The sequence below is a fragment of the Colletotrichum spaethianum genome (assembly GCF_022836535.1).
Source record: "Colletotrichum spaethianum MAFF 239500 DNA, contig55, whole genome shotgun sequence".
Classification (NCBI taxonomy): domain Eukaryota; kingdom Fungi; phylum Ascomycota; class Sordariomycetes; order Glomerellales; family Glomerellaceae; genus Colletotrichum; species Colletotrichum spaethianum.
The window spans coordinates 1,581-17,512 of NW_026054825.1; the positions used below are offsets into that span (position 1 = coordinate 1,581).

General features: G+C 50.0%; 5 protein-coding genes across 5 annotated transcripts; 2 read left to right on the forward strand and 3 right to left on the reverse strand.

The window, feature by feature from the left end:
* Positions 1-603: 603 nt before the first annotated feature.
* ColSpa_11989 (uncharacterized protein) lies at positions 604-1,104 on the forward strand (the record flags this gene model as incomplete). The annotated part of the gene is made up of 1 exon (XM_049278201.1): positions 604-1,104. One exon carries the CDS (start codon positions 604-606, stop codon positions 1,102-1,104), a length of 501 nt encoding a protein of 166 aa, XP_049134158.1.
* A 2,479-nt stretch (positions 1,105-3,583) lies between these two features.
* On the reverse strand, positions 3,584-3,805 carry ColSpa_11990 (uncharacterized protein; the record flags this gene model as incomplete). Its single annotated transcript, XM_049278202.1, has 1 exon — positions 3,584-3,805. One exon carries the CDS (start codon positions 3,803-3,805, stop codon positions 3,584-3,586), a length of 222 nt encoding a protein of 73 aa, XP_049134159.1.
* Positions 3,806-7,851: 4,046 nt separating this feature from the next.
* On the forward strand, positions 7,852-8,168 carry ColSpa_11991 (uncharacterized protein; the record flags this gene model as incomplete). The annotated part of the gene is made up of 2 exons (XM_049278203.1): positions 7,852-7,999; positions 8,071-8,168. The coding sequence occupies 2 exons, from the start codon at positions 7,852-7,854 to the stop codon at positions 8,166-8,168; spliced, it is 246 nt and encodes an 81-aa protein (XP_049134160.1).
* Positions 8,169-11,308: 3,140 nt separating this feature from the next.
* ColSpa_11992 (uncharacterized protein) lies at positions 11,309-12,019 on the reverse strand (the record flags this gene model as incomplete). Its single annotated transcript, XM_049278204.1, has 1 exon — positions 11,309-12,019. One exon carries the CDS (start codon positions 12,017-12,019, stop codon positions 11,309-11,311), a length of 711 nt encoding a protein of 236 aa, XP_049134161.1.
* A 2,023-nt stretch (positions 12,020-14,042) lies between these two features.
* ColSpa_11993 (uncharacterized protein) lies at positions 14,043-14,460 on the reverse strand (the record flags this gene model as incomplete). The annotated part of the gene is made up of 2 exons (XM_049278205.1): positions 14,043-14,130; positions 14,177-14,460. 2 exons carry the CDS (start codon positions 14,458-14,460, stop codon positions 14,043-14,045), a joined length of 372 nt encoding a protein of 123 aa, XP_049134162.1.
* Between the last annotated feature and the right edge of the window lie 1,472 nt (positions 14,461-15,932).

Genomic DNA, 15,932 nt, shown 5'->3' on the forward strand with positions numbered 1-15,932 from the left:
TACTTCAACAATTCCAGTAAGCACGGTTCAGGAAGTATGTAATGCCTAATTGTTGATACTCGTTACTAACCAGCACCACGAGATACCCGCGTCTGGGTCATGGAGCCCCTGGTCGTGAGTGAGTACTTCGAAACAGCGATAATCGATAAACCTCCACTGAAAAGGGGCTGTTTGAAGGCAAATCATTCTTCGAGCAGTCCAAATCCGCAAAGATACGCTCTCCGAAACATGCGACCGCCAACTTTTCTGACTTCAGGCAGACAGGTTTATTATCGAGACATTCCGGTCGAACTAGAGTTCGTTTCAGCGATTGGTGGCTTCTAGAGTTTAGCAGCAAGTATCTATTGCCAAGCTAACACTTTTCGAACACTTCCGGTTTCTTTTCGCTGTGGTCTGAAGACAACACTGGTTCGACAGCGTTTAACTAAAAGTTAGGTGGCCAAAAGGCTATTTACTCCAGTCTTATTACCTTGGCATCACAAGATTTCATCGCAACAACTAATGACAACAGCCCGCCCCGGCTTGACTAATAAATGTATTCCTTATCGCCCTTCCTACGAACATCCACTTCTTAGGTTCGATCGCCGTTCTTGTGCAGTCATAATGCCCAGAAAGAAACCCGTCAAGCCCAAGGCAACAACAAGGACCTCCTTCAAGTATCCGTGTCTCCATAAAGATGTATCGAAAGCTGTGTCTGACGATCTTTCCTCAACGTGGTTCAACAACAAGGGCACCAAGGAAAGCTCCATCAATGAGTACTTGACCAAGGTGAAGGGCAGATTCGAAAGCATCAATCCGAATTGTTCCAACACCGCCTGGACGAGCAAGACGGTAGCAATCGTGATCAGGGGGTATCGCAAGAATGGTTATGACGCTGTTGTATTCAACCAGCGCTGCATATCCTGCAAGGAGCTCGGCGTCTTTACTCTTGATAAGCAATCCTACGTTGAACGAATCGCATACCGGCTTAAGAGGTGGGCAGGCGTAGAGACGGATCAGCCGGTCTACGCTGGAAAAGACGGTCCCCCACACCAGGTCGATCTCTGTGAGGGTTGCAAACGGGGTTACTGTCAGAAGGGAAACCGTTTCGAGTTTGGAACTTGATTCGTGCAGGTTGAGAATGGAAAGTTCTGTGAGGTCAGATGGTATTGCAGAAGTACTAGAGGCTAATCCGGCCAAGCGTAGAGTGGGAAGGACGTATTCACCGCATCTCGCTGTGATGTACTGTTCGTGTTAAGACAAACCGCGGCGTATCAGTCAAAAAAGTATAAGTGCCTGTGGTTTGGTCCATTGTGATTGGTGACTCCCGCCCGAATTGAAAGGCGACCATGCTGCCAGGGTCAAAGGTTCGCTTCGAGTCTCCTCGACAGCCTTGAAGCGTATGATGTTGCAGCTCTCGCTCTCCAAGTGATTTAAGATTTGGATTGAAATATTGAGGCGTGCGAAGCGACTCCCGCAAAGGGAACAATCGAAAATTTTGGTATCGACATTCCAGGATTTCGATGTGGCCTCAAAACTGGCCAACATAGACCGCTCCACGTTTTGTCAACACGTCATTCGGACCACTGCGCTTGACCGCTTCGTAGACTTTTATCCGGTCTAGGGGCGCTTTCGAACGTGCACCTCTTTCAGGATGATGAAAACGCCGGCTGCAATCACGAATGAACCGAGACAGAAACGACAAGATGCGTTCTTACCCCAATCTGACACAAATGGCCGAGATGGCTCCATAGACGGGGAAGCCCCAGAGTTGAGGCTATTATACTATTTGATTGGCACAAGTGCTGGGCCGTGGTTCTGTCGCCACAGAAGTGGTTTTTGATGACGTTTCCAATACCGAACCCTTTTCAAACCGATGATTAACCTCTCTTCTGGATTCCAGACGTCAATGTCTTGTTCCTAGCCATTCTCCATGCCATCAAAGTGTGCAAGTCTTTGCATCGCCCGCTCAGATATCGGCCTAAGGACATGTTTCACCAAGAGAATGAGGATCGCCATGTCTGAAAACACGGCGTCTAGTATGGATTTCAGAAACGCGACGCAGTCATCATCATGCTGCAGTCGTCTTGTTGCTCATCTATTGGGAAGGATTACACATTGTATTGGAGGCGGGTCCCATTGATACACAGGCGGAAATAGCAGCTGTAGTGAATCGTGTCGCAAAAGTAAACAAGCTCTGAAAACTATTCACTTGCAATGACTATCTTTATCGACATGAAACCACTGTTTGGCAATAAAACCTCCTGCTCAAGGAAGCTGCGACATCTTGTTGGTTCTTTGACCGACAGCGACAGATCCCGCATAGGCTGGGACGGTTTCGTTGAACTTTGAACATCTAGACTCTGGTTCATTGACGGCTTGTCTGAAGCTTAGCAGGCGACTTCTCTGCGAGTCGCGGCGGCGACGACGACGACGACGTTGGTACCGGCTCACGCTCTCTCTTCGGCCACGGAATCTGTGGCAACCCAAGCATCGGAGGAGCAGTGTTCAGATAAGGATACTTACTGGATTGACAGTGAACAGTAAAAGTGAGAAGCAGCCCCACCTCAATACAGAAACCAGCATACCGCACATCCAGCGAAGCAAACCTCGTCCCTGCTAAAAATCTTGGGTGTCACTAAGAAAAATCGTGTCACGAATGGGAGGAAAAATACACTATTCGATGGCAAAAAGCGCTAGGACGTCTTGGCGGCGGCTCTACTGCCACTCTTGTAACTCGGAAGTGCTCTCGATAACAAGACGTCCGGTTCACCCGCAGGTGAGGCACCATCAATCAAGTATTTGTGGTATGCACTGCTGGGGTGTCTACTATCCAACGTAAGTCTGAAAAGTGTGCCATGTGCGAATAGATATGGCGATTCTCCCTGCATTGACTTGGCATGCTGTTTGCGCGCACATTTTCAGCCAAAACCATCCCTGAAACCTTCGTACAGCACCCTCCTCCCGGAGAGCACAGTTTCCATATTAAACCCGCAGCATCGCGCTAAGGATAGCTTACCTATGTCCGCTCGGTACTTCAATCTCGCATCAACCTTGTGGTTCCCTTGAACGTTTTTTTCTCGGTGTTAAACTGAGTTCGAGGTGCTGCATCACACCCCTTTGATCATGAAGCTTTAGTATTGGAGGTGATGTTGAAGACGGTAAAGGCTAGGACTAGGGCTGTCTCAATCGCCTCTTAACCATTGGGCGAGAAGGAAAGAACACAAAAGAACAGGAGTTTGACGGTCAAGGTTATACATATGTGTCTGATTGAGATACATGTCTATCCATTTCAAATTCTTGCGTTTACCATCGAAAAACTAACACCAGACCACGCAATCTAGTTGCAATGGCTCTCACTCCCCGAATGAATCCTTATGTGCGGCTGCTCTTCCGCTTATACGAGGCCCTTATTCTACTTTCGATTCTGCGGCCAGTGAACGGGTCACATCGTATCACACAGCTCAGCAACTACACCATTCAGGACGCCAGGAGGCGATTTCTCCGAAATTTGTGCTTCCTTTGCGACTACAAAAAAGGCGGCAGTAGCACCACTGCCATAGCTGTTGAGGAGCGTGAAGACTGCTACATCTTCTGGGTTTCCTCAAATGAGGGGCATGAGACCGGTGTCACTCGTCACCTCAGTGATGTCCTTGCTCATGTACAGCGTTTTGCCAGGCACGCTGAGGATCGCATCACATTCGAAGGGACCTTGATGATCATGTGCACTGCGTTTGCTAAGTTGCGGCTCAGGCAGCTGATCAGAATTTTGCGCAATGCGGCTAAAAAGTGCCGAGTGTTTTTGGAAGGCGTTCAAGAGGAGCATTGTGGGTTCGAACCTCCAACTCTCATGCTAAGTTCCCGTAGACCACCTAACACGATCAGACAACGGCGTTATAGACTGGCTTCGAAGCTTCGAGAACGAAACTTCCTCTGAGTTGTCTTTATGTCAGGCAGCATATCACGCCCGAAATGACGAAGAACTACGCCAGATCGAGCAACTTGGCCAGGAATCTGAAGACGACGCCGATGTGAGGCAGACTGCCCCTGCCTTCCGCGCAGTCAAACATACAATCGGTCGTTTGGCAGCTTATTCCCGCGCTGTGTCTCAGCTTCTCGACGACGGAAGCCGTTTACGAAAACTTCTAATGGAAAATTGCGTCGTGGACAGTATCCAATGCCCAGCCAGCGCCCCGGTCCCAGAAGCTGATTCACATACGTCTTTGAGCGGTGTACTCAAACGCTTGCTCCCTGATCGAGACATTAGATATGAGCAGTATCTTGATGTTCTCACGCGCCTAGACAGTCAAGTTCGTATCGAGTCTAAGCTCCACGACAAGTTTGAACAAGGCGGCCTGAAGCCTACCGTACATGCCGAGGTTCAGTTGCTGCAGCACTTCTACAGCGGAGGACGCCAGTACGTTGCTAAGGACAGATACATCGCGTGTAGCAAACCTGCATGCATCTGCTGCGAGCTGTACTTTCGGCATCATCCCGCAAAAGTCTGCCTGCTCGACTCTCACCGAAAAGCGTACCCGAATTGGGGAGTCTCAAGCCTTCTAGGAGGTGCGGAGAACCCAGGTTGGACTATGCAACGCAACATAATCAATAGTGTAATAAGAGACCTGAAGACCATGGTCCTTGACCAGATTGCGGAGTTACAGATTTTGAGCCAAGATCACCATGATACACTGACCCAGGTAACGGAATCCCAGATCAGCATAGATGATGATTCAGATCCGGAATTAGAGACATTTAGAGTCATCGAAAAGGTCGACTTGGCTGGCAATCGTAAGCAAATGCCCTACGCTATCCAGGCAAAGCCATTTGTTGATTGGACTATGGCTGACCACAATAATCATAGGTCTGAGCTCAGACAATTTTGTTGGCCTACGAAGTCAGTCAATGGGTTTAGAAGACACCTCGGACGGTGAGGTGGAAACAGGAGATGGAGTTTCGCTGTTGTGAGGCTTCAAACGATTGGATTTGCTATGTAAACGAATGTATATAGTTGTTATTATCCATCGTTTGTTTTTATTGTTCTTGATCCGCCCATTCCGACTTTTTTGACTACGGAGAATACGAGAAGTACTATCTCAAATTCAAAAAGACAGTGAAAAGATTGTCAGTCTCTTTTTGTCCTTTTCTTTCTTTTTCTTTTCTTTTTCTTGGTTTTCTTGTCTTGTAAAAATTGTATCCCGTGCTAATCTTCTTCGAACGTGCCGGTTGAGGTTATACATTCTTGTGAAGGATATTCCGCATCTGCACACGAACCGAGGTTGTCTGAAATGCGTCCCGTAATGCTTTCTCATGTCCCTTTGGCATGCTGATCTAGTGGGACATACAGGACACAAAACGGGCTTATAGTGGGTTCTAAGATGTTTTCTGTTTACAAGTTCAGTACACCTTAGTTATCCCATGATAGACTATACGCAGTTCAACTTACCTCTGGTGGCTCCAGGTCGAAAATTTCCTTGTGCAACCAGGCCACGTACAATTTTGGATTCCATTTTGACATTTTTCGGCGTCACGTGGAGGTAATTCCTCTTCTTCAAAAGTTATTCGAATGTTTTCACCGGCTTCATTTCGTCCTAAAAGAAGAAGCACAAGTGGTGCGTCTGGGCTTCTCATTCCAACGAAAGAGTGTTCTGCCGTGCCTCTGACGTTACCCCCTCCTGGCTCGTTCACACCTGGCCCAACGGGCGGGTTCTGGGTGAGTCCCGAGTGCTCACTCTAAAGAGTATCCGAAGCATCGGTAAACCCAGAGCTTTCCCATAGAACAGAAAAACTGTCCATGGCTAGTCTCGTCGTTCCATCTGCAAACATGTCTGTATTGGAGCTCATAGGCGAGGCGGTTTTGGAAAAGACTGTAGGTGCGTGTTTTCCGCTGACTGTCTGACTTAAAACCTGTAGCTAAGACGTTTTCTCCTTTCTACCGAGTGCGTGCGGGTCATGCGGTACTATAAAGGATCAACCAGAGTCTTTTGCGGTAAAGGTTTCCTACAGTTTTGGTCCATCACCTGAAGAATCTCGCAATGTGAATCTCTTCGATTCCTCTATCCTACGCATAGGCTCTTTAACGCCGAGATGACGTGGCTTAGCTCTTCTATTGGTTATTCCTTTAAACTCTAAGTCCCGAGTGGAAGGTTGGAAGTTGAGTTCAGTAGCGGGGTCATTGTTTATTTAAGGTTTTTTGAGGTTGTTAAACGTTAATATCAGGCGGGAGGCCGTTCTTCAACATATGCGGGCGTGATGCCAATCGGGCCAGTATCCATCCCAAAACGATTGAAAACTGCCCATCCTACTCTGAAGACCACATCTAGCCCTCCACGATAGAAGAGTTAAAATCTGAAGCAATTACGCGCAATTGAAGCACGACCATGTTATTAACCGTCAAAGAACTCAAAACTATAAAGTTCTGGGAATTAAGAGAAGCTTTGTATCATTCCATACCGGCACAAAGTGTGCCCTCAGCTCATTATACCCCCAACCTTTGCATAAGAGCAGGGCCATAAATAAGCTCCCGAACCAACCAACTCTAGCCCCAACCGTTACCCAGAGTAAACAATCTTTGTTTGCAGCACACTGAATGGTGTGACAGGACAGACGATGAAGCCTTAAGTTATCTCTGTACGGATCTTAGGCAGGAGGCCATCATCGCATGATATATTAGGTTTGACATCAGACAAAGGCAAGCAGTTCAGCAAGAGAGTGATTACATATCAGACTTGAAGTGATTGCCTTTGAGGTCAGAGACCAGTACCGCAGTTATCCAACAATTGTTATCTCCCGATAATTCTCACTCCACTTTAGACTTCCTATAAACCTGACTCAATCTGGCCGAACGAGGAGCTTGCTATTGCCGCCACATAGAGATTACCTCTGTTTCGTCACCCCATTCAAGCATGCATACACACTTCGCACTCAGTTTTAACTGGAACCACAAACAACTCGTTATTTATCTCGCAAACTTTTAGGTCTCACATTATATACCTCTTTGAATCTTCTCACCACTCACAAATGGTGTGTTACGATGCCAACAACGAAACGTCCTGTCTTTTAATCCAACTGCAGCTCAAGAACCTGGACAGGAGGAAAAGAGCCAGCAAGGGAAAAAATAGGCAAGACGAAATTTCCGACGAAGGCCTTACTGCTGAGACTTACGAGTCTGAGCTAAAATCCCGTGTCCTCGTTGTCTCGGACACATGCATGTGTAAAAGCATGGCAAAGGCCAAGGAGCTCGACGGGTGTCTTATTTCCACTCTCGTAAATCAGGAGAAGCAGGCTGCACAAGACAGAGAAGTCGCCCTTCGTCTCAGCCGTGGAGGACAGGTCGATGAGGATTCCTCTACTGAAGCCGCTCAGGAAAAGGCATCTGCAGATGCAGATGAAGAGTTATTGAGCACATTCAAATCCTTCTATGTATCTACAGATGGCTATGATGATTCCTCAGACCAGACCGAGTCATCGACATGGCCGGCATCCACAGGGCAAATAACGGAAACGGCCAAAGCAGTAAAGAGAGACAAGAGGAAATGTAGCAGTTGCTTTAGTAATTATGTTTCCACCGAAGTGGCACGCTGTCCCTGCAGCCACGAGTATTGTCGACACTGCCTACAAACTTTCTTTGAAACGTCACTCACAGATGAGTTTCTGTTCCCTCCAAGGTGCTGTGGAAAGCGCATTCCTGCCAACGATAACCAGCAGTTTCTCCCCTCAAAGTTGATTGAGGAATTCCAAGCTAAAGCGCTTGAACTCTCGACGCCCAACCGGACGTACTGTCATAAGCCAACGTGCTCGACATTCATACCGAAAGATTTCATTAAAGCCGATATCGCGTTTTGTCAACGATGTATGAACAGTACCTGTGTCATGTGCAAGGGCGCCGAGCATAAGGACCAAGACTGTGCCCAGGACATCTTGACTCAGGACCTACTCCAGATTGCCGCGGCAAACGGCTGGCAGCGATGCTTCTCTTGCCGAAGAATCGTAGAGCTAGAGCACGGATGCAATCACATAAGTAAGTCACATCACCCAGCATCTCTTGGTACACAAGGTAAGCTTACATTACTACATAGCCTGCCGGTGCAGAGCGCAGTTCTGCTACTTATGTGGCGACCGATGGAAGACTTGCGCCTGCCCGCAGTGGAACGAGAAGCGACTCTACGCTTGCGCTAATTCCACTATGAATCGAGATGCCAACACTCCTGTTATGAATCACGAGGGGAGGGTTCGAAGGGCAGGAAGAGAGGCGCACAGGCTGATCATCGACAGCCAGAACACGCACGATATACCGAGAAGCCACGGTGGCCCCTCGCACTGTAGAGAGTGCCACGACACGATGCCTCTATACATTAACGAATGCCCTAGATGCCATATTCGGTCTTGTCAGCGTCGTCAGTTCAATCAACTTTGAGCTACTCCGGTGGTTTTTGGTGTATCTGTGCTTTGAACATTTGATAGTCATATCGACGAAAGGCCAGTCGGATGCGCATGTTCCAAGAAGATGTACATGACACGCAACGCAATGCTTCGGATCAGTAGTTAGACAAGCTGTAGTGCAGTAAACACAAAGACGTACGCTGTTGTTGTGGGCTTCGGAACTAAATCAGAATATGCTTACGTCACCTGTGGGCCTCAAAGCAAAGTTTCGGTAATAATACCGCGTGGCTTATAACACATATAAAGCTATTGTGATAGCATAGGAAGCAGATACAATCAGTTGAGTCGCCGAACTCGACATCCTCATCGACAGGTGTTCTTTCATCTGATACGTCGGTTCATTGGCGCAGACTTGGACGGGGTGAAACCTAACTATTGCCAACCAACGTCGGACTTGCCTTTCTGGTGGTAGTACATAACAAGATCATAAGTAAGCGAGCCTAGTTTTCTAAGCAGTACTTTAACTTGTTCCCGGTCCAGCAGCTCTTCGTGTCAGCAAAGACCTTCAGGACAATGTCCCGCAAACCCCTATCGCTGTCTAGTGTGGAGGTATATGCTTCGTCAATAGCATCAAGGAAGTCATCGGTATCCCAGGATCGTTGAGCAGTCGTCTCGAACTTGGTGCGAGCGAGACTCTTGAGATCATCAATGGCATACTTCTCGGCAATTGTATATACTTTGGCGTGAAGGAGAATGTCAGAGATATCTCCCGCATTTGAGTGCTCTTCGGTTGTTTGACAAAGATCATCGTGACTAGGGAGAAAGCTAGGAACAAGAGCCAGCTGGTAGAAATATCACAGGGCAGGTCCTGAAATATACTGTCAGGTTGAATATCGTCGAGCGCTACGGCGGTTTCTTAGATCCTGATGCAGTTGCGCATAGTCGCTGCTGCAATGTAACTCTAGCTTCGTGGCGGGGCGGATGGTATGCTGGCAAACATTCGAGTTATAAACACTTGGCTAGTATCCTAGTGGGTGTGAATCAGTGACGTTGCGCGGCGAAGGCCGCGTCTTGTGCGGGGCCACATGCGAGGCCGCAAAAAAAAAAACCAGGCGATGAGGAACCAGTGCGTCCTGCCCAGATGAGCTGTGGCAGATCAGCTGGCTCGAGGAGACGAGCCCGCAGTGCAGCTTGGCCTGCGACGTCACCCTTCTAGCCGCTGTCCAAAACAATTGATCATCTAAGTTGCCTTGGATAGGGACACGGACGAGCACAGCGATAAGCTGTATTTTTTTTAGGGTGGGGTCATCACCAAAGTGGGTACATGCCGGAACACGTGCGGGGGAGCAAAGTCAAAGGAGCGGTTTGTTGGCAGGTCTCCGTCCGAAGCAGTTGGTCCGCCTCGAAAACTGGGGTATTGCCGTGGGCTTCAACGATGGAAACCATGCAACCAACATCACCCGGCCCTTGAAAAAGAGGAGATTCGCAGGGCAACCGTCGATATCTTCCATCTCGTTAAAGACATCTTCAGTACCGCGGACGCGCGCATGTAACGGTCGCTCCGCTCCACGCCGGGAGACACGGGCTCAGGCTCAGAGCATCTACTCAAGCTTCTGGGAATGCTAGGCGAATTGAGGGGCGCAAAAGTAGTCTGGGCCACGGAAGTCAGATTCAAAAGCACAAAGTAGGTATAACTATTGAAAAACCAAGTGAATATCGCCTTGTACGACTTAGTACCGTCAAACCCTGCGCAGGTTACGTGGGTGTTACTCCCTATGGTCACGTGAGTCAACACGCTCGGACCAGGGGCAGGTATTGAGATGGATCTTGAGGATGTCACGTCCATCATTATTACTGAGCAGACAGAATCGTATCAACTACATTCTCAGCTTGAAGATACGGGGAGCCTTTGCCACTTGGTCCGAAACGTCTCTTCGCGACCAGGGTTAGCCAAATGCGGCGAGACCTGCACGCGTGGCTATGCAGCCCCGATGAGCGGTACGATGACTCCGTGCAAATGCGTTGTCTTGCGGGCACCTGTCGTTCACGTTCCTAGAATGGATTTGTCCAGGTTTTCCCGCCGGCACCAAGGTGCTCTGGACCCACGGCCCTGCGGGTATTGGCAAACACATTTTCTGCGCAAACATCATTGAGCATGTCACGAATACAATACAAACGCCCGTCGCCCGCGTCCTCTTCCTCTCGTCAGACTGACAGGCGTGAGGGTCCCTTCTTGGCTGTGCGGTCATGGACCTCCTACGTCGTGACGCATCATCACCAATAGCCTTGTGTACCCCCCATACCAACATGTTTTGTCTCAACTCCCTTGGTCGACTGATCATTGGGGTAAGTCGAAACGTACTGTTACGGGACATTATTTGTTTGATCCAGATGATGATTCTGTTGCCTTGATGTTGGTTTTCTCCCTCGCAGTTTTCCAACATCGGTTTTGCAAATGCGGAGGCAGAGTCTGCGGCCAAGTTATAAAGCAACTAGGCATCCTTCACCGGAGACCCGTGAGTGCTGGCGATAATGAGTAAGACCAACATGTCACACTAACAAAATTGTACGAGTCCAACATCTGGGTCACTCAAACTGAATCCCTCCTTACTCCGGTTGATGCCTGGGTAGAGACGCCCTTCAACCATTTGCATGAGGTTGCAGGAGCATCTTTGACGATAGCCTGAGTAGAGTACACCAGACGAGCGAAAACTTTGCACCCACTCCTCAACTGCGGCTAGCTCATAGCCAAGGTAGGGTTCTTGTGGTGTCGGATCCAGGAGCTTGTAGTTGCACATATTCTTGGTAAGGCTGCCAAGAAGAAAGGCAGAACAGTCAAAACCGCACCCCGCTGATCCTCTACACAACGACGCCAACAGGTTGCCAAGCACCTTGCACACAGCGTTGATCGCGTCCTGTCGGCGCCAGTCAATGGCTTCTGCTGAAGTTAGCAACGGAAGTTGTGGCAAAGAAGTCGCTTACCAATGAGACTTGGCGGGATGGGCAACTCGAGCGTTGGGACAGGGCCCTTGCTCTTTTGCACGGCTGTCTTGGTGACGGCCTTGAACACAGTGTCCTGCCGGAGAATGACAGAGATCGAGAGCCAAAGCACCAGCTCACGGTTGCACTCAGATGGAAGCTGTTTCTCCAGGGCTTCGACCCACATGTTTGAGAAGAACGCAATTGCGTCGTGACACTCGTAGTAGTCGATCATGACTGCAATCTTTGCTAGAGTCTCGAGATCTATGCGGCGGGGAATGTCTTTTGTTTTTGCGTGAATGATCTGCATCAAAAGAAGAAGAGCATCGACGTCCCAGTCCGACGCATCCAATTGGTAACGGCCATCTGGTCCGAGGGTTATAGCCTCCCTCCAAGGGCTATTGAACTGAGTATTGAAGTAGCGCGACGCCAGGGAAAGGTGCCGGGAGGAGAGAAGGAATGTAATCTCCGGTACCAATTCGACGTCGTCCTGGAGTGGTGTTGTATGTTTCGAGTGCCCGTCTGCGGAGGCATCAAATCCTGGGGGTACTGGCATCGTCGTTTGCTCCGAAGCGCCGACTAAAGGGGGTCCATTTGCAAGGGCCTCCGAATCCGTGACGGGTTCCGTGACGGTGGAGATGCCAGCGTCTAGACTTTGGTTTCTCTCCTGTGTCGCCATTTTCTTCATTTTTTCGTCTTCTTTTTCTCTTTCTCTTTCTTCTTCATCTTTTTCCTTGCTTTCTTTTCTATTTTCTTGAACTTTTTTTCGTCTTCCAGCCATCTCTCGTTCTTCTTTGAAGTAGAAATAGCGGCCCAAAAATTTTCATCTCCTTCGGGCTCTTGCTCGGCAGGGACGGAAAACACGGGCTGGTTACAAGTCGGCCAAGGAACCCCTATTCTATGATGGCATTAGAGATCAAAACCCCGTCTCTTCAGGTCATGGGGCAAAAGTCAAAACCGCATATTCAGTCTGTGTATGCTGTTTCTCACAGACTCATCCCAATCAGCGAACGGCGCGTTTGGGTTCCGTAAAGTGAGCACAACGTCGCCATCTGAATCAAGCTTGTGGAAAGTCTCGTCGGGCATGGTGCTGTATTGCGCAAAGGCTTGTTGTTTGATTGCTTCGTCGATAGTTGGGCCTGTCAATGTCGAGTCTTCTCCTATTTATCTGCGGCGCAGCCTGCATGTTCCCAGTGGCGGGGTTGTTGGTCTCCCGCAGTCGTGGTGGCGGCTCAGCACTTTCCCCTGATCCCTTGTGTTCTTTGTGGGATAGGTCTGACCTGCTGGTAGTGAAGGGCTGCGTACAGTACCTACTAGGTCAGAAGTCTTTGCACATCAATAAGGATAAGCCAATGAAAAGCTACAGTGGGGTGGTGAGCCACAGGACCTCTGGTGGTGCACTGTGAAGTGACCCCAAGCTAACGGGTTCCCTCTGTGCCGTTGATTGGGTTAGGTATTCTTATTGCTGTGCAAACACTTCTGACCTAGTACTGTACGTAGACGGGGAGCAAACGCAGCTGAGTACAGCATGCGTCGCAATCTTCTCGCTTGTGGTACTTGGCCGCAGGATGGCACAGGTGCGATGGAACAGCAAAAGAAAGGTGGCGCCAACAAGCTCGGACCAACCACTGTGAGCAACTGAACTTGGACAAGCGGCAAAAACGGTGGAACCTGCTCATGAAGTACATGATGGTAGGGATGTGTCCATGCAGTGGTGCCTGAAAGACCTCTCTGATAGCCACCGATGGTGGAGCAGTGAAGGCCGTACATGCCGAGTTGCGACCAGACCAACGGCAGCCTGTGCTCGGCTGAGGGCGACATCTTGTTGGTAGTGGATGCGCTTGTAGCCTGCAGCAGCCGTGCAGCCGCGACGGGCTCCATTCCCCAAGTGTTTCCCTAGGCGCTAAGCTTACTGGGCCGAAGGAGCTGCTTCGCAAGCTTGACTCATAAGCTTCGTCTGGGTCAGGGAGGTTCCCAAACGGTTTATCGAATCAGAGGGGAGTATCGCCAGGTTCGGCTCCAGACCAGACAGATACACCATGATTATTGCGGAGGTTCGAAGTCGTGTGGCCAGGTAAGAGACCGCTGCAAGCACGGCGGCATCGTTTCATGTCTCGTCCGAACCTGTAAGCAGGCCGGGAAGTGGTCGACTTTGGGCCCGACGTCCTGGAACGACGCTGTCGGTTGTGTCACGTACTCGCGACAGCGTGACGCCTCTGCGGGACATCACGTCGGCCTTCAGGCAAATAGAGACGCTGATAGTGTTATCCGCCACCAATCCATTCGAGACCGCGCAGTTGGCAATGGTCCTTGACAGATAGCGAGCTTACGACTGCCCCAAGCGGCTCGCGTTCCCCGTCGATGCTGCCCTTCCACCGCCTTTGCTCAGGCGGTCTGCTTCAGCGACATCCAATTCAAAACACCGGAGCCCAATCTATTGAGGTGTCACCATCGGCAGCGAAACTTCAAGCGACTTTGAGACGTGGGCTGCCGTTATAGGCCACTTATGAAAATTGCAGTTTCATGCGATTCCACTCCTCACACGCTGTCACCGTAACAGTCGCTGCGACAGCACCCGCTTATCCTTTATTTCTGGCGGCTTCAGCAGCGCTAACATCATCCACCACTATCTTTCGCATCAACGAAGGCTCCTCATCAGGCGCAATCTCAACTGCTTCACCATCAGGTAGGCCTTCCTCTCTCTAGCCGACTTCGTTGATTTCCTTGATCTTGGCTTCCACTGTGGCCCGGAGATCTCGCGAGAAGTTCTTGATTTGGTCACGACTCTCTCTGTCATGGCGTCAGAAAAAGCAGCACATAGAAGTTGCATTCTTACCTCAAAAGCGCCTGGTTTTTCGTTAGGCGGGCCACATCAGAAGTGTCTGAGAGCCTGTTCTTTGCAAATAATCTACTCATATCCTCCTTCCCTGCGGCTTCTCTGGCATCATCTGTCATGCACCAGTCTGCTACAGCGACGACCACGTCCAGTAAATAGAGGATCACAGTAATCGCTTCGACTGTGCATCCATGCTTCTGGTTTGACGGCAGACTACTCTTAGCTTCATCGAGGCGTACGCGGATATAGTTACTGAGGTTGACTTTCGTAGCGTCTGAGTCCATGGTATGGTCCGTGTAATGAATACAACCAACCGCTTGGAAAGCTTCGGTGTTGCGTCACGAAATGGCGGGGGTGGACAGACGGGCGATAGAAGACCAACATCTATTTATACCACCAATCTAGCAATTGCATTTCTCGTTGCTTGCACCAAGAATCAGCTTTCAGGTGATGCGGCCAAGAGCAAGCACCCAGACCGACCAACACTCTTGGAGACGGAACTCTCCGCTATTGGCCAAAGAACGAGCCTTCCCAGTCGCACTCCCCGCACCGGTGGAGGTCGATCTTGGGCTATGCATGATAGGCACAAATGGAGCTGGCCGTCACAAAAGCAAGGTTCTCAATTGGAAGGTGGGTTGCTGCCTGTTCAGTGGGTAATGAGATTCGCCTACCTTCCTAGCGCCTTGGCTACATGAGTCACTGAGGCCACTTGGTCAGGTAAGGAAGTTGAGACGACCTCCCGCAACTTCAAGGGTTCTTCAAAACACATTGCTTCTTGTCTCGGTCGACCTGACGTGAGACCCCAACAGGATGCAACAATGAGCAATTGTTTTATCTCATGACACTGACTCACGAACCCTGTCTGCCCTGCTTCGTATGTGATGACTGTTAGCATGCATATGCAAGAGTGCGATAACAGCGTTCAAGGCTACAAACCCCGCGCACTTCGATTCGCCCTGCGAGGCGCCACGCGGCGATCTGCAGGCCTTTCGACCGCCTACTCCAGGAAGAAAAGCCGCTGAAGGGAACAAAAAAAGCAACCCTTCACCGGCTTAACTTGTCACAGCAACCCACAACAATGGAGCCTGCTAGTTTCGCCGTGGCGTCCCCGGGCTCGCTGGCCTCTTCAGCTCCTGTCTAGAGGCCGTTGACAATTTGCAATCGTAACGTTCAGCCCGGGCTGATGCAAAAAAATTCCATATAATAAGTCAAGATACCTGAGAATAAGTAAATCTCATCAGCAGAGATCTGCCGCCGTCCATATACCTTTGGTGTCCTACGCTGAGAGTAGTTCTTCAACCCGTGCTACCGATTCGTCCAATAAGCAACAAGGCCTCCGGGGATAATTCGGCCAAGTGGGGCTGCTGGCAGCTTCCGCATCTCCCCGTCCCGGTGCGGCACATAGAATGGCTTATAGGAGCCCGGAGGTCCGGGCTTGGCTGGAGGCTCATGGGGCCAGATCGTGCTCTCATTATCGCAACATTCGGCGCACAGTCAGTAGTATAGGCGACGGCACAGTCTTACGCTCCGATCTGAACGAATGGCACCGCGGTATATCAGGCACACTGGCGATACCACGGTTGAGGGCGGCCCAGGTACGACCTGAGAACGCAGCTCACCCGCTTCCTTTTGGTTACGACCATGGGGCTACGGCCCACCGGAAACCCGCACACAAACCCAGGTCCAGCTTCCCGTTACTGCGACTCGTCTCCGATTCACAGCCGACCATGTCTTGCAGATCAGAAGCGCAGAGTTA